Source organism: Leucopleurus acutus, assembly GCF_964270905.1.
Source record: "Leucopleurus acutus genome assembly, chromosome: 16".
In the NCBI taxonomy this organism is placed as follows: domain Eukaryota; kingdom Metazoa; phylum Chordata; class Mammalia; order Artiodactyla; family Delphinidae; genus Leucopleurus; species Leucopleurus acutus.
Window position 1 is genome coordinate 86,852,012 of NC_139158.1, and position 22,018 is coordinate 86,874,029.

General features: G+C 52.9%; 2 protein-coding genes across 5 annotated transcripts in view; one reads left to right on the forward strand and one right to left on the reverse strand.

The window, feature by feature from the left end:
• DIDO1 (death inducer-obliterator 1) overlaps positions 1-11,855 on the reverse strand; it is a 50,393-nt gene extending 38,538 nt beyond the window's left edge. The window contains exon 1 of one of the 3 annotated variants that reach the window (XM_082858144.1): positions 3,730-4,185. The gene's annotated coding sequence lies outside the window, so the exon portion shown is untranslated. Of the gene's footprint in view, positions 1-3,729; positions 4,202-11,758 lie in introns of those variants that run through there. The other 2 variants (XM_082858143.1, XM_082858142.1) reach the window with 2 other exon arrangements.
• A 230-nt stretch (positions 11,856-12,085) lies between these two features.
• Positions 12,086-18,200, forward strand: GID8 (GID complex subunit 8 homolog). 2 transcript variants are annotated; one of them, XM_082857655.1, is made up of 5 exons: positions 12,086-12,212; positions 14,871-15,000; positions 15,936-16,132; positions 16,439-16,636; positions 17,400-18,200. In XM_082857655.1, exons 2-5 carry the CDS (start codon positions 14,883-14,885, stop codon positions 17,571-17,573), a joined length of 687 nt encoding a protein of 228 aa, XP_082713781.1. In that variant the 5' UTR covers positions 12,086-12,212; positions 14,871-14,882; the 3' UTR covers positions 17,574-18,200. The 2 variants fall into 2 exon arrangements, with proteins under 2 accessions (XP_082713781.1, XP_082713782.1); XM_082857656.1 differs by lacking the exon at positions 12,086-12,212 and adding an exon at positions 12,811-12,853.
• Positions 18,201-22,018: the final 3,818 nt, after the last annotated feature.

A 22,018-nucleotide genomic window follows, 5' to 3' on the forward strand; every position in this document is an offset into this window, starting at 1 on the left:
AAAGGATGATGAACTCTACAGCCCCTGCCATGGAAAGAGCCCCACACCCTTGAGCGAAGCTAGCAGGTAACAGTTCCCAGCACATCCTGACCCCCCCACCCCACCCCAACCAAGTTCACAAACACATCCACAGCTGTAACTGGGCTTCCAAATGGTGCCATTTCTGGGGTTTCTGCTTTCTTTCTATCCTTTCATATTTTATATCCTTTCTTTATATCCTAATTTTCTCTCTCTATAAACTTATTTTTGCAACCCAAACACCGTACAGCTATCTTTACATTGGGGAGGAAACCTCATTTACCTTCCTGTTGTAAAGGTGTATTAAATACCTCTGGAGTGTTTCTATCAGCATATGAAAAACAAAACCATAGCACCTAAGTTTGACACTCAAGAGAGAAACATCTGCTTTACAAATTACAAACAAGATAATCACACCTACTAAGTAGTTTTTACAATCAAGGCTACAACAATTCTTATTAAAATGCGTACAATTACCTATTCAACTTCACATAACAACTTACCCTCAAAATTAGAGGTGACCTTTGAACAACGCAGGAACTAGACTCCCATCCAATTCCTGTGTTTAACTTGGCTTCCGCGTACCGCAGATTGTGTAGTACTGTAGTATTTACTACTGGAAAAAGTCCCTGCGTAAGTGTACCCAGACAGTTCAAACCCATGTTGTTCAAGGGTCAACCATACTACTCAAAAAATAAAATGAAGAGAACAGTATGGAGGTTCCTTAAAACACTAGAGCTGCCACATGATCCAGCAACCCCACTCCTGGGCATGTATCTGGAGAAAACTCTAATTTGAAAAGATACATGCACCTCAATGTTCACTGCAGCACTATTCACAATAGCCAAGACATGGAAGCAATCTAAATGTCCACTGATGGATGAAATGGATAAAGAAGATGTGGTTAATGTATACATCAAAACATTACCCAGCTATAAAAAAGAATGAAACGCCATTTGCAGCAACATAGATGGACCCAGAGATTATTATACTAAATGAAATCAGAGAAAGACTAATATATATCACTTATATGTGGAATCTAAAAAAATTTACATAAATGAACTTACTTATTACAAAACAGAAATAGACTCAGGCGTAGAAAACAAAGTTTATCCCACTGCCCGCATGCTCGGGCAGGGGGATAAAATAGAGTTTGGAATTAAAAAAAAAAAAGGCCTAAGCAAGAGACTCCAGGAAGTGTGGGCACTTAAGATCAAGGGAGCTCAATGTAGACCGTTAGGTCTCCTCCTTCCCAAATAGTACATGTCCATTAACTGTTAATCACAGAGACTTTGCAGTGGAATTAACACACATCATTTGATGCTGGCCTTAAAGAGAGTAACATTAGGTTTCCACTGTACCTGACACCACCATTTAAATAAGAAAAAATGCAAAAGGGACTGTTTAAGGAACGTTTTTCTTAAAGGACTTCCTGAAGCCACCAGGTGTATGAGAAATCAGGCCTCTACTGGACGGGACCCAAGGACAACAGTGAGCTGACCTGTAAACATTCAACCTTGGCTCTGTAAGAGCCAAATGCAAGTCACTTGGTAGCTTACAACACGTGTATAAAAAAGGTAAAACACATCATGTTAACAGAAATAAAAAACAATCAGGACCTGGAACATCTGGGAAACACACACTAAAAAGACCCAGTCCGCAGGCTGCCAGGGAAGGGGCTCCAAGCCAATAAGGCACCCTGCGGTCAGTCACAGAGAGACTTCCAGCGTCAACAGCAGGACCCACAACTCCACCGCCAAAAAGAAAACGGGAGCCAAGTCCCCACTCCAAACCCTCCCTTCCTCACCAAGAAGACAAACCCCATCCACACGAAGGGCCACCTGAAGCACTGGGCGCCCCGTGTCCAATCCCCAGTGACACAGCTCCTCAACACGCCATTGTGATGCTCACACATGCATACATGGTCACCGCCGGCAACAGCAGACAATCAGGGCAGCGGCCAACTGCCCAACTTTTCATTCTACCCTTTCTTATCAGAGCATAACTCGCTTCGCCTGAAACAGCCTGAATTTAATCGAATACTAACAGAAGACAGTTCTCGGTGGAAAATCAGTAGTAAATTAAAGATACACCTTAGTCCTAAACTCACTGTTAACGTAAGCCTGCAAGAACATGGGCAGCTAGGAAACAGAAGGTGCTCAGGAAATGCATTAGGCAGAATGCTTCACAACAGGGTTGTGGCTGGGCCTCCCCAGGTGACACCTGAGACGTCTGCCGTGTTAAGATGGGAAGGTAGAGGACTAGACGTGGAGACGTATATGTTCAATACATGCCACCCTCAAGTGCCAAAAAGGGGCCCCAGGCTCCAGGGACATGGCTGCCGACCCTCACAGGTCCCCATTACACACGTCTCCAGGGCTGGGAAGGCCACCTTTCTGGTCCCTGCTACAACCAGGGTGCTTGGCACACAGGATGCAATAAATATTTGTTGAATACAACGAGAAATCGTTCTAAAGATCACAGATCTTATTTCCTTAAAACCCATGGCTAAGATATGGGGATACGTGCCTGATTCACTTTGTTATAAAGCAGAAACTAACAAACCATCGTAAAGCAACTATACTCCAATAAAGATGTTGAAAAAAAAGTCCATGGCTAAAGCACCTTTCTTGGAAACATGAAGCCAGGGACTACGTAGCTCTGGGGAAATCATGGAACATTTGTCTGGGGTTGGCCCAACGGCCCGGTTAGAACCCAGCTCTGCAATCTTGGGCAAGCTCCTTAAAGGTGCTTTGGCTTCTTGGAGGTTAGAACAGGTACAGAAGCATCCTACTCACTGAGACGAATTAGCACACATCAACTGCCCAGAACAGGGTCAACCTTGGTGGAATGCCCACTGTGAGCTGTTGCTGGTGCCAAGTGGAGGCTCAGCTTCCCGCTTACCAAGCTATGGGTAATGAGCTTGTGTGAGCACACTGAAAAGATCTCAATATTCGCCCTTCCCTCCTGCAAAATACCCAAGTACATGAGGTTCAAATCTCATTCCACCAATGTGCAAATTATATGGGTATTATCTAAGGCCAAAACACGAATTAAAGAGTATCTTCAACTTAGCTCAGGTGCTGTCGTTCTAAGGTCCTAACTCTAAGCTCACTGACTGAAGTGCTGGATTCAGAGCAGAAAACCTGCCCTGACCTCCAGAGTTTCCCAACCTGGCGGGGGAGCCACCGAGGGGGAAAGAAAAGTGAGCAAATGAGGGCGTGGGATCTGAGCTCCAAAGACGTGAGCCAGAAAGGGCCCGGCCGGGCACACCTCCGGTGGAAGGTGAACGTTGCCCCTTTCTACTCTGAGGTTGACCAGAAGATAAGATATAACACAAATTTGTGTCCTACATCAAATCGACACGTCGCACAATAAAAGCTAAAAATCCGTATTTTATGGCTAGGCACACACTCTTTAAAAGAGTGAAACAGATTTTCTGAAGGCCTTTTTTGCTTCCTATAGCATCAAATATCACACAACTATCGAAATGTTATTCTTTACAGGAATAGTCGACCAGAAACCAAAACCATCAAGCGAAATAAAAGCAAAAAGAACCAAACTTAAAAAAAAAAAAAAAACCAGAATGAAACTTCATCTCCTTTAAGGTGTCCAGAGCAACTAGACACTTGATAAAAAACGAAAAACGGAGGGGGGGATTCAATCCTACGTTACACAGTTACTTGAAACAGAATCACTTCCTCCACGCACCAGCAGCGAGACCAGGAACTTCTAGGAAAAAGCATCGCCCTCCTCCTGCACTGCCGCTGGGGGGTCACCGGGCGGCGTCCTGCTCGCGCACCTCTCAAGGCGTCCACACCGTAACCCAGCCCCCAGGACACGCCCGCGGCGGGCGGACCGGGCCGGACCCCGCGGAGTGAACCCTGCCCGGCAGCCCCGGCGCCCCCCGACACCGCCCCCCCGCTCCTGCCCACGGCCCGCGCGTCCCTCCCCCCTCCCCTCGCCCTCCCCGCGGCCGCCGCCATCTTCTCAGCTCGACAGAGCGCGGCTGGGCGCGGGCCCTGCGGCGCCGGGCGGGCCGGGCTCGGGCGCCGCCACCCCCGCCCGTCCCTATGCGGCCTCGCAGCGGCCGACCCTCCGCCCGGCGCCCCGGCCGCCACTCACTGCGCGGGCCGCAGGCCTCCAAGATTTCGCAGCCATTTCCTCCGAGCGCCTCAGAGTGGGCGGGCGGGGTCGACGCCGGCCACCGAGATGCGGGGGGTAGAGGGGCCGCCCGCGCTGAGCGAATAGAAGACGCCGACCACCGAGACGCGGCGGGTAGAGGAGCCGGCCGCGCCCCGAGAACAGCGGCCCCGCGCGGCTGGCGGAGGAAGGAGCCCGGCCCAGGCCCCGTCCCTGCCCTGCGCCGCGCTGTTCCCGAGCCACAGGGCCAAAGCTGAGAGCAGAGGCGGCGCGGCTCCAGTCGGCTGGCCACCCCGGGCCCCAAAAGGGGCCGGGAAGAGGATGGAGGAGCAAGGCGCATCGCTCCTTTCCCACCAGACTGCGTTCCCAGCTTCTCTGGGACTCGAGCCCGCTCCCCACGGGCCAAAGGGCTCAGTGCCCGGGCCGCCCCCGCCTACTCAACCGGGCACACCTGCCCACGAGGGCTGCAGGGCACTTGTCCATCCCCAAATACTCAACAAACGGGCTTCAGAGGGGAAACACCTGCTACCTTGGGACACTGGACAATGACCCCCGAAGACAGTAACTCCCCGGCCGAGGGCCTTTGTCCCCATCGCTGCCGCTACAGCTCCCTGCTTCCACATTCCTTAGTAGCAGGAACCACTGGGCAAAAAGCAGAAAAGTGCCCTGTGTGCAGTAAAGCTCCACCCGTGACTCTACAGAGGACTGCCAGGTGCTTCCGTGAGAACCAGGGGCCTGGGAGCAGGTGTGCTTCTAAATAAACATCTCTGAAGATCACACGGCCTGCCAGGTTCGCAGACTGTCCGTTTTCTTCAAAGGAATCCAACACAGCTTGTTTCTGTTGATGTGATTCCATCAGGACTGCTTCCACGGCCTCTCCCAAGTATGAATCTTGCACTCTTAGCATCTTGATTGTCTCCAGGTTTGCTCCAGATGGGTGTATGAGAAGTTCATAAACCAGACAGAGTTGGAACTGGCTTGAACCAGCAGTGTGTAAGTGGGTAAGCTGTGTGTAACATGGGACTCATGCTGGGGTGCAGGGGAAGCTCACAGAAGGCGTCCCTGCAAAGGGCTCCCTAAATGGGAGTAGTCGCAACGGGGAAACCCCACCCAGCCTCTTTAGCTGAAAATCTTTACATGAAGCAAACCCAGCAGTAATGTCTTTCTACAAAGTTTTAACTGGCTTGCAGCTTCGGGCGGGTGCTGGGACGCACGAAAGACACAGAGGACCGGGCTGCCAGTGGAACAGGAGGAAGCTCCGGGTGGAAAGCCCAGTGGACAGAAGGGAGGCCCAGAGGGGAAGCTCCGGCTGTATCACTGCAGTACTGGGGGGCTCAGGAGGGCTCTCGGGTAGCAAAGGAAAGGAAACCGTACCCCCACCAGCCCTGCAACTGCGCCTCCCTTTCTGATCTCCCAGCAGGAGCTAGCCCTGACCATGAGCCTCCAGGCTCAGGGGCACCTGCCACCTGTGGGAGGAGTCAGGCCCTCGCCCTTCTCCCACCTCTTCAGGTAACTCCAGCTCACCTGTTGTCACTCCTCACGGGAGCTGCTCTTCCCTGGTAAAAAAGGCATTTCTGGAACTTCAGTTTGGATACTTTTTAGTTGCAGTCTACTAGCTAAGGAATACCTTCTCCTAACAACCTTATACCCAGAGGAACAAACAGATTAAAAAGGCGTCTCCAGTTGTCTCAGATTCTTTCCTAAATACCCCAAATACACAAAGAAAAATCCCAAAGTTCAGGGGACAACACGAGTAGCTCAGAGGGCAGGAGGGAGCAGGGAGCTAAATAGGCTTCCAGGACTCAAGGGGGTTTCAGTCTTTGAGAAAATGTGTGACTGGTGCGTGCCCAACGTGTGTGGACACCAGGTCCTGCCCCCAACACCCATGGACAATTCGGAGGAAATTTATAAAAGCAGAAAAGCACATCTGGAAAAGTCAGCAATCCTTTTACAAGACCGCTTCCTGGCGTTCAACCTCTTCTCACCCCTGAGTTAAAGCCTACTGGCAAGCTGGGTCCTGAGCAGAGCACCCCTCTCCTTGCAGTCAAGTGCAACCCTGAGAGACAAGGCAAGGTGCGTCTGGGCAAGGTGACAGCCAAGCAGCTTTACTGCTACTCTCATTTGGAATTCAAAGGCAAGCAAGCAAGCCAGCGCCCTCCCAGCAGGCAGGCAGAGAAGGGGCTGGGTAGTCAAGGTCTAGGGTGGGGCCACTGCCTGGCCCTGGGCAAGGTCCCCAGTGAACCTGGACCCAAACTCAGACCCAGACCTGGGGCAGAGGAGAGATGCCAGGGAGGAGAGAAGAAGCCAGGGGGCAAAGTCAAGGTGGGACCCCCCTTAGCTCCTCCTCCCTAGCCTCGGCCAGCAGTTTGGAGGAAAACCCTCAGGGTTTCTTCAGAATAGCTACGCAGGTGCCCTCTGACCCAGGGGTCATGGGCTGCAGGGCTCAGACGTCAGAACAACGCTTGTTACTCCTGCCTTTCAGGGTGGTTCCTGTAACTCTGAGACATCTACTTTTTCCCGTGAGTTTAGTGAAAAGTAAATAAAGTTAACTTCAGAAGAAATACTTTAAAAAGTATAAGGCATAAAAAGTGTATTTCTTTTCTGGTTGGTTTCATCTCTTAGCAGTCTCTAAAGGAACACACCAAATGAAAAAGCCAGAAAAATCAACGCCTTTCACAGATTTTGACAGAAAAGCAGTTTAAGAGTAAAGCAGAAACACCATTTGGTGTACTGGATCCACCACCGCACTGTGCCCAGATACACCGTTTACCCTCATCATACCACAAAGTACGTAACAGGAAAAGGGAGAAACAAGCCCACAGATCTGAACCGAATTCCTAGGGCAGCTGGTGAGCAGGAACCTCCACAGGCTGGGAGAGAACAGTCAACTGAGACGGGAGGGCCCAGGGCAGGGCCGCTGACACCAGTCCTCGGCCGGCACCTGGCCTGTGGGGCCTCAGGGGCAGGCACACAGCGACAAATAGCTGTACCGCCTACAATGTAAGAGATTCGTTTTTTCTGAAAGAAAATACTTGAAAAGTGAAAGATAGTTGAAAGTCAGGTCTAACAGTGGCTTTCTGGATTTGTCCAAAAGAGAAAAAAATGTATAAATTCCTGCTCTTGCCTGGGTCACAAAAACAAAATGGTGAAAGAGAGAAAAGAGTATTTGAAGAAAATACCAACAAGAGTAACACAGGTTGAGCTATTATTAATTTCAAAAGGATACCCAAAAGGTTTTATTCTGGGGTATCCCTGATTTCAATGAAATCAATACCCATAAATTACCCTTTTCAATACCAAAATAGTTTTGAGTTCCAAATTGAACCAACTGCTTCTGAAATTTAGAAACCCAAGGAGAAACAGGATCTCCCAAATCTGTCTACAGAAGGTAGGAGGACAAGAACGTTGCCTTTTACAGCTACACAGAAAAGTGACAAATCTTGGGAGAGTCTGTCAGACATACAAAATTCCTCTCGTTCAATGGAAAGTAAAAACATTTAAAAGAGTAAATATAAGAGGACTTTAAAGTCAAAAAAGAAAATCAATTTGGCGAGTGTTTTTTAAAAGAACGCGTGGGCATCGATTGAAAAAATGCCTCATCTTCATTCAGTGCTTCCATCTCCAAGTCAGACATGTTATCAGAACTGGGCTCACGCAAAAACAAAACCACCAAAACCAACAGAAACCAGAAACTCCTCAAAGCATATACAGATATACAGCTACGCACGGGTACGCTATAGGCGTTTATATATACACGTGCATGTGTCTGTATGGATCTCCGATGTGCGCTTCAAAGCCCTAACCAGCCAGGTGTGAAGGGAAGGGTCAAATTCAGCAGAGACAGTCTGCGAGCAGCGCACTGACTGGTAGCCTTGTGAGCACGCTGCCTGTGCCCCTCCGTCCGGCCCCCACCCCACCCCAAGCGGTTCAGGTGGCACCGTGCTGGACTCAATTTACGTTACAACCTCTGCAGGAGTTAAAAGGTCAAGAAAACTATTACTCTAAAATATTACTTTACCCATCCAAAGAAACTTATGACGAAACCAGTGCCTTCTGATTTAGTGATATAATCGAGAAAGGGAAATACAATCCCGCAAGGAGGGGGAAGGCGACCATCTCAGACCCCATTACACGTGCTTCACAGGGTCTTGAATACATGCAGCAGAACTAAACAGTAACAACAGTCTTCCTTACTCCTTCCAACAGCTTCACAGAGAAACTGAAGACAAGATACCGTGTGAAGCTAAGGCTATGGGAACTGACTTTTTGGAGTTTACTGCCCACTTGTGGTAATGATTCCCAGCAGCAACAATCAATCAGCTTATACCTTATCCTGAAGAATCAGGGTTGATTTGCCAAATCCCCTGGAAAGCAGAGCTCCAGCATGTAGGGGTTTGATTTTATGCTTTGAGGGTATGAGACTAAGACAGAAACGCCCTCCAAAATACTGCAGTTCTGTAAAACATGGCTGATACCCAGGTTGTTGAACAGTCCAGGATTTTATTAAAGGAGCACTGTGTATTTTATTCTCAAAACGCATTTCCTTTTTTTAAATTTTTTTTTAATTTTTGCAGTACGCGGGCCTCTCACTGTTGTGGCCTCTCCCGTTGCGGAGCACAGGCTCCGGACGCGCAGGCTCAGCGGCCATGGCTCACGGGCCCAGCCGCTCCGTGGCATGTGGGATCTTCCCGGACCAGGGCACGAACCCGTGTCCCCTGCATCGGCAGGTGGACTCTCAACCACTGCGCCACCAGGGAAGCCCTGCACTTCCTTTTTTAAAAACTCTTGCCTGCTCTTTTAAAACTAATAAACCTTAACATCTCTCTTTAAAGAACTGCTGATCTGTGAATCACTACCTTGTACGTCTGGAACATATAATATTGTACATCAACTATACCTCAATTAAAAAAAAAAGAAAAGAAAACCAATTACAAAGAGAGAGAAAAAAGAACTGTTAATCTGTCAGAATGAAACTCTCCATCAGGGCTTGGAGAAGAGCAGAAGCTCTGGGCCCCTGCCTTCCTATCACGAAGTCAGTCAACCACCCCAAGGGGCTGAAATCTTGGTCAACCTGCTCACTGCCCCAGATGATGACCAACGTGGCCCTGCACCCCCAGCTGCTTCCTGCTCCCCGCTCCCCTGTTGCATGCGGGTGTCTTCAGGGCTCGGCCCAGGCCGTCTCTCTTTTCACTGCGTACTCTTCATCCGGGGCCTCACGCCCTCCTGGCCGTGCGGCTGTCCTTTACTATCCACTCGTCTGTTCCCCTAACCTCTACACTAGATGCCGCAAACGCACCGCAAAGCCTAACGCATGCGAAACGAGCTCCTGACTTCTGAGCTCCCCGCTGATCCCGGCCCTCCTCTGGTGTCCCCATTCAGTGGCGGCCCGGCCCTGGGAACCCAAAGGCACAAGCCCGAAGCCCAGGGTTCTCTCCGACACACCGGCCTCCCCCTCAGCCATCAAACCCCATGGCTTTAGCATTTCCCATGATCAAGTCCACCTGCGAGCTCCTCTGCACACATGCTGCAGGGCCCTAGGCGCCTCTCAGTGTTAGACACCCCACCCCATCTCAGCTCACCGCGATCTGACATCTTCCGCCTTCACCGGCTCACCGAACTTCTTGCCCTGTCACAAGGGCAGCTTTTGGTGAACATCAAGTGGCCCGCCCCAGCCAGTGGCTCTGCTGGAAGCTGCGCCCCGAGGCTCCTGGAGAGCCCGGCAGCAGCGCTCCGGCCCTTCCTCCCCGCTCCTCCTCTCCACGGACTTCCTCCAAGTAATACGTTTACAGACTCTCACGAGGTGTCACCAAGAAACCTGCACTTCCAGCCTCATCGTTCCCTCCAGCGTTCTATGGTCCACCCTGGGCCCCTAACCACCCCTTCCCTCCTCCCATCTCACTCCTCACCCTGCCGGCTCTTCCTCAGTTGGCGCCACCATCAACCCCACCAACCAGGCAGATGTGTACATCTGAGCGCCATTCTCGACTTCTTCCTCTGCTCTCACTCCACTGGGACTAACTTCCCATCCTTTGTCCTTTTTTGCTGAGACTGCTTCTAGCGAAGGTCCTCACCCTCACTCATCTATTCCTCCACATTCTCAGCAAGTATTTACAGAACCCCTGCCACATACTAGCCGCTTCAGCTCTTATGAAGGTCATGTGTTGGTGGTGGTGAACTGTGACACACTAACAGGCATCAGTGACATAGAACGGTGTGCTGAAGGCAACGAAGGAATCGTTTAGGGACCACGTGAACACGAAGGGGTGGCACGACATCCTGCTTGTCGGGATGGTGTCCCCACTCCCAGGAGTTGGCCTCAGGAGCGCTGCACGCAGACCCAGCTCCTGAGAGCCCAGAGTCAGGGTAGGAGTGGTGAGTCTTTCAGCTGTGCTCACTCTACACAGGCAACTGGAGAGTTGCCGATGGGTGTGAAGAGGGAGCCAGGGACAAAGAGAGATGATCCTGCCTGAGGTGTGGGTTTCAAAAAGCAGCCGGTATCTAGACAGAATTCAGGCTGTGCAGGACCACTTCTGGGGGTGACGGGCCATTAACCTATGACCCGCACAGAAGGTGCAGATGGACCTTCTTTAGAACTCTCTAGCCTCTTAGGGCACCAGATTTTTGCTCCCTTGAAAAGAATTTTTAAAATCTGCACCCCCTCGCCCATTATAAAGTTGACATCTAAAGTTGTTTATAGGATTAAGTACTTGAAGAGGATGTAATTACAGACATATACTGCATTTGCGTCTGCGTTTTAAATAGATTTGGTCAAAGCTCTGGACCTGCAGATTTAGCTCATTTGACTAACCCTAATGGGAAATATCCACAATTAGTCGTCACTGTCAAACCTATTTGCCAAATTCCACTTACTTTCTGCAAGAAGTCCCATACCACTTCCACGTTATTTAGTTCACTCCCCAGCAATCACAGGAAACCAACTAACCCCCGAATTCTAACTCAGGAGGGCACCGGACTTCATCCGATGGAGTAAAGGGCTGCCCCTCAATTTCCTTCCTGAAGGGTTCCAAAATCTTTTAACTTTACTCTCCAGAAACGGGAAAACGAGACCCTGATCTGAAGGAATCTGCACGCTTCTCCAGCAGACGGACAGTAATAACCAAATAAACGCGCAAATGACTTTCTGCGTCTCCGCGACCACCAGGTCCCGGCCGCAGCATCTCGGGGCCCTTGTCGCACAGGCCTGCAGTCCCCGCCCAACCCGAGCGCGGCTTAGGGACCACGGGCTGTAAAGACCACCAGGCCTGGGACTGCAGGGATCACGGGCGGGAAAAACCACTAGGCCCCGCGCCGCAGGGACCACAGGCGGAAAAGGCCCCCGGGTCCCCGGAAGGTTCCCCGAAGGCAGGCCCGTCCGGGTTGACTCAGGCGGCAGCGAGCGGGTGCGCGCTCCCCGCCGCGGTCGCGTGCCCTGGAACCTGCCCCAACCGTCGGAACCGAGAGCTCCCGCCGGCCGAGTTCGGGAGGCTCCTCCCGGGCCTGCGCGAAGGCGAGCACCGGGTTGGCAAGGACCCCGCCTCTGGGCTGCGCGGAGCACCGGCGCCTGTCCCCCCTTCCCGCCCCATGCCCTCGGGCTCACACAAACGACCGGAGGGACGCTGGGACCTTAGCCTCCGACTCAGTCCAGATGTCGCCGTCCCGGCTCGAAGTTCCCCCACAACGACGCCTCCACAGCCGCCATCTTATCCAGAGGCGGCCACCGCCTTTTGACTCTCGCGCCAATCCGTACAGCCAGGGCGCCGTGAGAGGAGTTCTGCGCAAGGACGGAAGCTGGAGTCCCGCGCTTCCGGGCGGCCGCCGCGACCCGCACCCTCGCGAGAGCCCTTGATTGGCTGTCGGCTTGCAATCTCGCGATTTCGCGGGAAGTGGCTGAGGGGGCGGCCGCCGGTGCGTCTGCCCTCCGGTTCCCCGCCTCCGCCGCGGCCCCCGCCTCTGCCTCCCCCTCCCCGGCGCCGCCGCCGCCCCCTTCCCGCCCGGGCCGGCACCCCGAGCGGCCGCGGAGACCGCGCAGCGCGGCAGGCGGGATCCTCACGGTAAGATGGCCGCGGCGGGCCCAGGCGGTCGGGCGGAGCGTCCCCGCGAGAGCGCGGCGAAGCGGGGCAGGGAGGCGGAGGGTCAGGCAGGGGCCGGGGCCAGGGAGGGGTCGAGGCGGCCCGGGAAGGGGACGGGCCAGGCCGCGGGGGTGCGCCGACTGGCCGACCGCGCCGGGGGGCCTTCCGGGCTTGGGGGTCCGAGCAGGTGTCATCGGGCCGCGTTGTCCGGGGAGGCGGCGCCCTCGGGGTTTGCAGGTCCAAATGTCCCCTTCTCCTAAGGCGACGGAGCCCGAGCGCCGAGACTCGGTGTTTGTTGTTGACGAAGCGCGTTTCGAGGGAGGTCTGCACATTCCGAGGCGGCGCCTACTAGGAGGTGATAGTTCTCGACACTTCGCACAGGTGTCTCTGCGACGGGAACCGTTTCCACCCGGAACCGCGTCCGAGCAGAGGCTGAGCTGCAGAGGCCGGACGTTGCTCTTGCGAGCAAGTGTTCCTCGCCGTCCGCAATGGGATGTTAAATTATGTCTGTGGGATTTTTAACTGCTGAGTTCTTCCTGCACAAAACAGAATGGGACAGTTCTCCAAAGTTGTTAACTTTTTCAAACGTCGCTCTGTCGTCCAGGACTGAGAATTTGATCTGAGTGAGTTACACCACTGGCGCGTAGCTTGGAGAGATGGGTCCTTGGGTGAGGGACAGCACATCTTGATTGTCTTAGGACAAGTGTTCTTCTGCGGATCAGAGTTGGGCATGGCATCCCCCCACGGACCGAGAACTTTGTCTTGTACCCCTTTGCTTCCCCACCTACACTCTCTCCCTGGGCGATCTTTGGCGAACTCTTGGCTTTCAGTCATTTTGTGGCGGATGTTTCCCTAATTGTTTCCAGCGCTGAGCTCAGGACCTGTAATCCAGGTGCCTGCTTGACTTCTCCAGCTGTGGGTCTGATAGCCCAAACGTGCCCGGCTCCTCAGACCTGTTCCTCTCCTCATTTGTGGCTCCATCTTGCAAGGTCTCAAGCTTGAAACCCCACCATGGTCCCTGAGTCTTCCGTTCTTTTATCCTTCCACGCTGGGTCCAGCAGCAAGGCCCCCTGGCTCCGTCCACAGAGTCTTGATGGGCTGTGCTCTGTGGCTCTTCTGCTGCCGTCCTCTCTTGTTTGGGTGGCTCCTCACTGGTATTCCTGCTCAGCTCTCACCACCCCACGGTCATCCCATGTCCACTGGGCAACCAGAGCTGTCTTTTAATTTTTTTAAATTGGTTTGGCATGTGCTTTGCTATGTATAAAGTAATATCCACAACGTCTATGTCAGTTACAAAGGATAAAACTGACGTGGACAGTGGTGGGCTCACCACCCATCGCGAGAGCCCAGCTGGTGCTCCCAGGGCCCCCTTTCCTTGGTAACCATCTCCTGAGTTTCATGTTTCGTGCCCTTACTTAAAACAGTGGCAAAACGGTTTTGCTACGAACGTATGAGTGTATTTACTGCTAAGCAACCATTGTACAGCTTGTCTTGCTTTTGTTCTTTACAAACCGCCGCACTGGGGTCTCCGCTGTGACTTGCTCTCTTCGTCCAGCTGGTTTCTAAGTCCCCCATGTGGTCACATTCATTTATTTTACTTGCTTTAGTAAATCCTGTTTCATGGATACAGTCACAGTCCCTTCTCAGTAGTTCTAAAATCCACATAACTCTGAAAACCAAAAGTTTTTGGTTTTCTTTTTAATCTATTAGATGGCAAAACCTCACTTGCCAAAGGCTGTTTAGTAGCTTCTGTTCCACTTGGTATGAGGCCTCATACGTTTCACTGAAGAAATCGTATCTGATTGCGGGGTGCTGCCCCACACCACAGAGGGGATGGCGTATGATACGTGGTCAAATGTGCAGATAGTCTTTGTACAGCCTGAACAGCTCTGAAGTCCGAAACCCACCTGCCCCAAGGTTTTGGTCCTATGGGACTGTGGTCCTGTGAACCACAGTCCATTTGTCTGTGCTGCTGTTGGCTGAACATCCGGGTGGATGGCTTCCATGTTGTCGCCATCCCGAGCAGTGTCTCTGTGGACAGGCTCGTCTGTGTCTGGGTCTCAGTCTCCAGGAGTAGAAGAGCCGGCTGTGAGGGGCACATGTGCGCAGCCTTGCAAAGCGATGCCAAGTGTTTTCGCCGTGCGGTCCGTTCTGACCGCAGGGTAAAGGGGTTCAGGAGAACTCCACGTCTTTGTGAACACTTGGTGTTGTCAGACCGCTTCATTTTTCTCAGTCTGAAGGGTGTGTGATGTGGGCTTCTCTGGAGAACACACATCGCAGCACGTGATTCTTCAGCCTGTACCTCTCGTGGCTGCCCTTCGTGCTTAGAGGGGAGTCCATCTAGATCCCCCTTGTCCTGTAGGGCCTTAATCGGACCCCAGCCGACCCTTGACCTCCTGGTCCTAAGACCCTTGGCTCTTCCTCTCGTTCATCCTACCTTCCAAACACCCCAACCTTCTCTTTGGTCCCTGAATCTGTGTTTGAGTCTCAGGCCCTTTGCATGTGCTGTTTTCCACATTTTAAGTATCTTCCCACTCCCCCTTTTACTTCCTGCTCTGTCGCCGTGTTTATGTCTGAAATGATCGCAATTGTCATAGAATTCTTCACCGATTCTTAAAATATTACCTTTTTTCCCTGTAGAAATAAATCAGAATGAGTTATACAGAAAAACCCGATGAAATCACAAAGGATGAGTGGATGGAAAAGCTCAATAACTTACACGTCCAGCGAGCAGACATGAACCGTCTCATCATGAACTACTTGGTCACAGGTAAGGGGTGTGACGAGGGTGCTGCCCCTTGGACATCCTTATCCCTTTCTGTGCACACAGTCAGGACTTACTGAAGTTTTGTGGTGCACTTGTGTTCAGGCGTCAGGAAAATGCAGTGTTCTTTTGATAAACTTGTAGTTACGGATTTAAAGAGATAACCTCTTCCGGAGATGAGATCATGATTCCGGGTCTCTGAGACCTAAGGAAAAAACCTGTTTCTTGGCCTTTGACATTTTTGCAATTGATCAGCATAATTAAGAAAGTGCTGAAGTACGTTTAAAACCCAAGTAATTAATCTCTTCTGGCCAGTCTGGTAAATGATACTGGACTGTTTCTAGAAGGTGTGTCCAACTCAAGAAAGGGGGAAGGGCATATGGAAGGAAACGCACATGCTCTGCGGCTAACACTCAGTCCTCCTTGACACTGGGAAGCAAAAGGGTAACTCTGTACGTGGTGAGAAAACCCACATGTTTCCAGAAAGTCAGTCTCCTTCCTGTGAGTTCCCAGTGGCCACCACCCCTCCCATCAGTCTCTGATGTTGGAGAGAATTGTAAACTCACTAAGAGTGGGAGTAGCCAGGGCCTTGCAGGCTGAGAGGGCCTTGCTTCCCCTGGAGCAGGTCGGCAGCTTCTCTGCACTGGGCCTGGAGCGCAGCCCTCCACCAGGGGCCACACCGGCACGTGGGCCCTCAGCACCCGCCCTCACCTGGCTGGGAGGTTGGAGCGTTTGGGATGTGGGGGGAAGGAAATGAAGTCCTACGTCTGCATTTCTGGGACATAACTGATAAGTCACAAAGGTATTAAACCCAGATCCCCAAGAAAGTGCGGTTATAGCAGAGGCTTTTTATTCAAGGCGGTGGGCTTTCTGGAGACAAAAGGGCTTTGCATTGATGTCTTGCTGACCTTCCGAGCAGTGAGGATGGTTTTCATTTCCAGAGGGCTTTAAGGAAGCAGCAGAGAAGTTTCGGATGGAATCTGGGATCGAACCTAGTGTTGATCTAGAAACGCTCGACGAGCGAATCAAAATCCGGGAGATGATACTGGAAGGCCAGATTCCCGAGGCCATCGCACTGGTCAACAGCCTCCACCCGGAGCTTCTGGACACAAACCGCTATCTTTACTTCCACCTACAAGTGAGTCTGGTTTACGGATGCTTGACAAATTAAGGTTCTTTATGGGATTCAGAAGTAACGAGGCTAATTCGCCTTAATAGAACGTTGCTTTAATTGACGTGGGGAAGGGGTTAGAGTTAGCTGCTCTTCTGTGTATCTCAGAAGCTGTTTCTTGCTTTAAAAATGCAAATGTAATAACTCGGAGTTGCTAGACAACTCTGTCCTTTGAGAGGCCCTTTCCATGAGAAGCAGGCGCGGCCGCGGGGGTGTCGCTGGCCGAGTGGCCAGGCGCCTGGCGCTCACCCCGTCTGCCTGGGCCCCGACCAGCAACAGCACCTGATCGAGCTGATCCGCCAGCGGGAGACGGAGGCGGCGCTGGAGTTCGCACAGACCCAGCTGGCCGAGCAGGGCGAGGAGAGCCGGGAGTGCCTGACCGAGATGGAACGCACGCTGGCCCTGTTGGCCTTCGACAACCCCGAGGACTCGCCCTTCGGAGACCTGCTCAACATGATGCAGAGGCAGAAGGTGGGCGCCAGGCGGGTAGGGGGCTTCCGTCTGCGTCCTCCACAGATGTTCACAGGATTTCCAAAGAAACGGGGCGGTGGGTGGGTGGTGTCGAACGGGACGGCGTTTCTGGCCGGGACGCTGCTGGGAGGGCCTCAGCTGTTCCCTAGCTGACACTTCCACTGTGTCACACCGGGAGCCCAGGGCGTCGCAGCTGTGACAAAGCAGGCAAGCCTCTTCGCCCATTTTTCTTGCTTATCTGAGCCTTCTTCCTGTATAGCTGGAGACTCGTAGGAGGAGGGGTTTCAAGTACCTTTTGATTAAAGGCCCACACTTGCTTTGGACACTTCTGCGCGCCCTGTCGCAGCCTCTGTGTCCCCGACGGCATGGTGGCTTCCCCGCCACCCTCCGCTCCCCTGGAACGAGGGTGTCCTTGGGGTCCACCTCAGGTGTCGTCCTGGGGCTTGTTAGGCTGGAACCGGTCCCACCCCCACCCTGGTCTGCCCTCTCTGCCAGGCCCCTCGTGCCCAGCTTCTGGCATGTCACTGCCGTCCAGGCCGGATGTGTGATATCTGCTGACCACACCGCAAGTTCCTCTGGACAAGTAGTGTGCTTTACATCCTCTGGAGTGCCTGACGGTCACAGGCTTTGTGTTTGTTAAATAAGTAACCAGCTTCTCACATAAAATTGGTTTCCAAGACGCACGAAATGCATCTTATGATGGACCCTTTTTGCGGGCGCTCTGCCTTTGTGGTGGTGTTTATTGGCTGCCTTTATTTTCTAGGTGTGGAGTGAAGTGAACCAAGCTGTCCTGGATTATGAAAATCGTGAGTCAACACCCAAGCTGGCAAAGTTACTGAAACTACTCCTTTGGGCTCAGAATGAGCTGGACCAGAAGAAAGTCAAATATCCCAAAATGACAGACCTCAGCAAAGGCGTGATCGAGGAGCCCAAGTAGAGTCTGGGCAGGGGCCCCATTTCACCGCCGGGCCGGCAGAGCACCGTCTGGGACTGAAGATTTTTACGGCAGCAGAGAACTCTTTCCTCCCCCCTTTTACTTTTTTTTTTTTGACCCAGAATCTTTTCAGAAGGGAAAAGTAGCCCTTTTAAGTGCTGGAGAACGTGCGGTGAAAGACACCGTATCCTCCGGAAGGCTGGTGAGGACCACAGCATGGCCTGACCTCCGTGCTCTGGGCGTCTCGGCTCCCAAGGCGCCGCATCTTAGGGACACTGGTCCACCCGCGGCCGCCGCCCGGAGCACCGGGGCAGCACTGATGGCCGTCTTGCTCTCTGTTTGTGTCTGGACAGACAGCGCGTCCTCGTCTTCCCACATCTCGGCTGGCCTTCGTGTAGAAGTGTTTCCTCCCCCTTGGTTTTTGGTTTGTTTTTGTTTTTTCATAGGAAAGACTATAAATTTGTAAATCCCGATTCAAAGACTTCTTTCGTGTGCGGGTCCTGAGTTTGATTTTTTTCCCTTTTGGTCTGGGTTGTGTGGCTTTGGGGGAGATAAGTGCGTGCGTGCGTGTGTATATGAGGGGCGGGCTGTGTGTTTTTTAAATTTTTAAATATATATTTTGGTGCTGTACGTGGTGAGAGACTCTTTCCTAGTGGATCAATGAACCATCTCTCCTGGGCAGTTATGTTAAAAATAAAGGTTTCTCTTTAATTTCAAGAATGACCAAAATGGTCTCTCAAAAGTTTTCATCATCTCCAGCACACCTTTTGCTTCTGGGGCTGGCTTCCCCATGTGACGGCAGTGACCCCGTCTAGTATCTGCGGCTGGAGAGACGGGTGACTGCGCCACGGCGTGTGCCGTACTTCAGCATCTCTCACGCTGTCAGCCAGTGCTGTGCCTGTGCTGCTTCTGTGCCCGCACCCAGTGCGGTAGGTGATACCCAAATGCAGGCTCGGGTGTTGGGCTTTGTGGCAGGTAGCCTGGGGCGCCGGTGCTGGAAGGGGTTTTGTGGATTGTTGCAGAGCTGCCGGCCCCTGGGCGAGGTGGTGGAGGTGGAGGTGGACGGGGCCCCAGCACGCGGAGCTCTTGGGGCTGGTGGCTCCTGTGCACCCTCTGGTGGGAGCGCCCACGTGGCTGATACTCAGTTCTCCCTCGTCTGAGCCCTTGTGCAGGGTGGGCTGTGCTGGCATCCGGGCTCGATGGAGAGAAATGCCATCAGCAGCCGAATCTGGGGAGCCCGTGGGCCTGGATGCATAGTGAAGCAGGTCCTCGGGGAGGTCGGGGCTCTGCCTCCGACCCCCCGAGTGTTTGTCCTGAAGCATCTGTGGCACCAGCTCTTCCCTCCACTTACCACTCGCTTTTGACCTGCACTTGAGTCTGTGGGGTCACCGGTCTTCAGTGGGTACAGCTTCAGGCAGGATTTTCCTTCCCCAGGTGGTTGTGTAATTCAGTCACGGGTGCAAAGGCAAATAGACCACTCAGGCCCTAGACTGGCCCTTCATGCTGCCCTTTGGACCTTGTGAGGGTTGGGGGGGTGGGGTGTCCTTTCCTTACCCCCAGAAGTGATGAGTTTCACCTCTCTCGGTCGTCAGCCTCAGGTGTGACCTTTCCGTAGGATCATTTCCTCTGAGGTTTGAGGATAAAAATAAGGGAGAAAGGGGGTTTTAATCTTCAGGTAATTAAGACTTAATACAGCAGAAGCTGGAAGAAAAATATTAGGGCAGTAGACATAAAACTACATTTTTTCAAAAGCATCCTTTATTATTAGTGTATATAAGATTGTTTATGTGCATAATTAATATATAATCGATTTGAAATATTTTTCAAAGGAGAGGGTTTGAGATGTACAGTAATGGGCAAGAATCATCCATAAACTGTCAGGACTTGAATGGGGTTTGTCACGTGCATGAATGTTAAATGCTTATGAGAAGTGTTGCTATTTTATTCCCCAGTTCAGCCAGTGAGTGACTTGATCGGCCAGTGCTAAAACCCATGTGAGCTGGGTGCTGGCCAGACTCGGAGAATTCACATGTTACTCTTCAGCTCTTTACCTTTGTTTAAGGGGTTTAGTTCCTTCCCCATGGGCTGGAAATCTTCAGGGGGGTGGCTTTGCAGACGCCTCTGTTTCCTCTTTTTTGCAGTCTCTCCTTTTGCAGCAAGCAGGCTACCTTAAGCCATTTCAAGATAACGAGCGTCAAGTGTGCCGACTCTGCTTCGTCTCATTTGGGTCTCGCTGTTGTGTTTGTCAAAATGTACTCTTCTACCAGGGTAGTTTCTTCCTTCTTTTCACACTCTCTGGTGGACAGTGCCTTGAAATAAATAAAATGTGAGCATGCTCCGGTGCCCCGCGCCCCTGGCGTCGTGAAGTCACATGAGGAGCGGCCCCAGTCGGGACTCTTCCGAAGCACAGGGATTATCGCAAAGCAAATGAGAGCTAACGTATTCTGCCATTTGAATTAAGTTTTCCAGTTTCTAGAAAAGGCAGCTGTTGGTTGGGACTGGTCCTGGCGTGGACTGAGATGCCAGGAGCAAGCCTGGGGGTCGCAGGGCTGGCTCTGCCGTCCAGCCAGGATGCCCTCTGAAGACAGACATGCAGAGAAAATGTGTGGAGGGGCAGCTTTTCTAACGCAGTGTGATGTCTGTTACTTTCCCACTTCTCTCTGCTGTTAGTTTAGGGGACCGTGGCAGAACCAGGAGTTTCGGAGAGAATCGTACACATTCTGTGTTAAAAGACACTGCCGGGGCTTCCCTGGTGGCGCAGTGGTTGGGAGTCCGCCTGCTGATGCAGGGGACACGGGTTCGTGCCCCGGTCCGAGAAGATCCCATATGCCGCGGAGCGGCTGGGCCCGTGAGCCATGGCCGCTGAGCCTGCGCGTCCGGAGCCTGTGCTCCGCAACGGGAGAGGCCACAACAGTGAGAGGCCCGCGTACTGCAAAAAAAAAAAAAAAAAAAAGACACTGCCGTCCTCCGGATAACGGGGCAGGACTCCTCTCTGGGTGGCTATTGCCAAGTCTCGGTCTGAACAGAAGACCAGATTAAAGGCATCAGGTGTGGTGACTGCAGGCTGGGCTGCCCGTCCCCAGCCCCCGGACACCAAGCGTGTTGTTCTGACGATGGGTGTGTTTCCATTTCAGAAATACGTACCTGCTCTTTCGGGTTTACAGTCAGTTGTACTGTTGGCAGCAGGCGTGTGAGAGCCTGTGTAAAACAGTCACCCGTCCTAGCACTTGGTGCCCCTCTGATTCTGTCGTTCCAGGCGATTCCTGGGGCGCATGCGTGCAGCGCTCACAACATCTGAAAAACGCAGAATAGTTTGCCTTTGCTGCCTGTTCTTAATTTCATAGTAAAAGTTTGCACATTTTTCTGAGTGTTCGTCTGAAAGCTCTTCCCCACCGCACCCCCCACCGACAACATTCTAATAAGAACAGAGTTCCGTGCCACACTAACACGTTTGTATGTAGACCTGGAAGGGTGGCGGAACTTTGGTTCCCGTGCGTCCGTGCTTTGCTGTGGCTGCATCCCCACCCTGAAGCCTGCCGTCTGCTCTTCTGCACTGGCACCTCGTTTCAGTTTTGTGAAGGAGATGGAGCTAGTCGGGCTCCATGCCCACCGTATGACTTTCAGCTGAATTGGAACATCCTAAGTAATTTTTTTGTGACATATGTAATTTCCAAACCTTCAAAGAAGAAGGGCTGCTCCAACAGCCCGGGGCCGCCGCCGTGGTGCCCGTGCTGGCGTCCGGTGGGGCGGGTTCCCGAGCACCCTCTGTGGAAGGCCAGTGCGGGACCCTGGACGCAGCTGGAGGGCGATGGGCGGGGTGCAGAGTGCAGCCCCAGGCCAGGCAATGCGCAGGGGTGCCGGCGCTGGTGGTGACGGGCACAGGAAAGGAGGGGCCTCCCCCATCGCTGACCCACGGCAGGGACCTCTCCCGCCTCACAGGCGCGGCCAGGCGGCCCTTGCCGATGCCCCCAAGCCCTGGGTTTTGTGCCCACCTCCCACAGGGTGCTCGGTAGGGGCTGGTCCTGGCACGGGGCCTGCCCACCCTGGAGGCTGTGCCTCAACCCGAGATGCCGTCGAGGCTCTCCCTTCCTTGTGGTGGTTTACTTACGTAGATGTCGGGCATGGGGTTCGAGTGGGCCTTTGGCACGAGTCGCTGGGGCGGGTGGAGCGTGCTGAGTGGCTTCGTCTTTGCAGGATGCCGGCCACGGCTCCGTGGTGAGCAGACTGGCCCAGCCCCAGCGGTGGGAGGGGGGAGGAGGGGAGGGGTGGTCTGGGGTCACTGATCACGATAACCCTGCGCTGACAGCATGGAGGTGTTTCCCGTTGTGGGGATTGGGGGGGTGGAGTTGAATAGGAACACGGGGCTCGGGTTGTCTGCGGTTTGGAAGCCTCCCAGCTGGAAGGCCAGGTTCACGGTCACATCCGACCGTGGCACAGAAGGAAGTCTA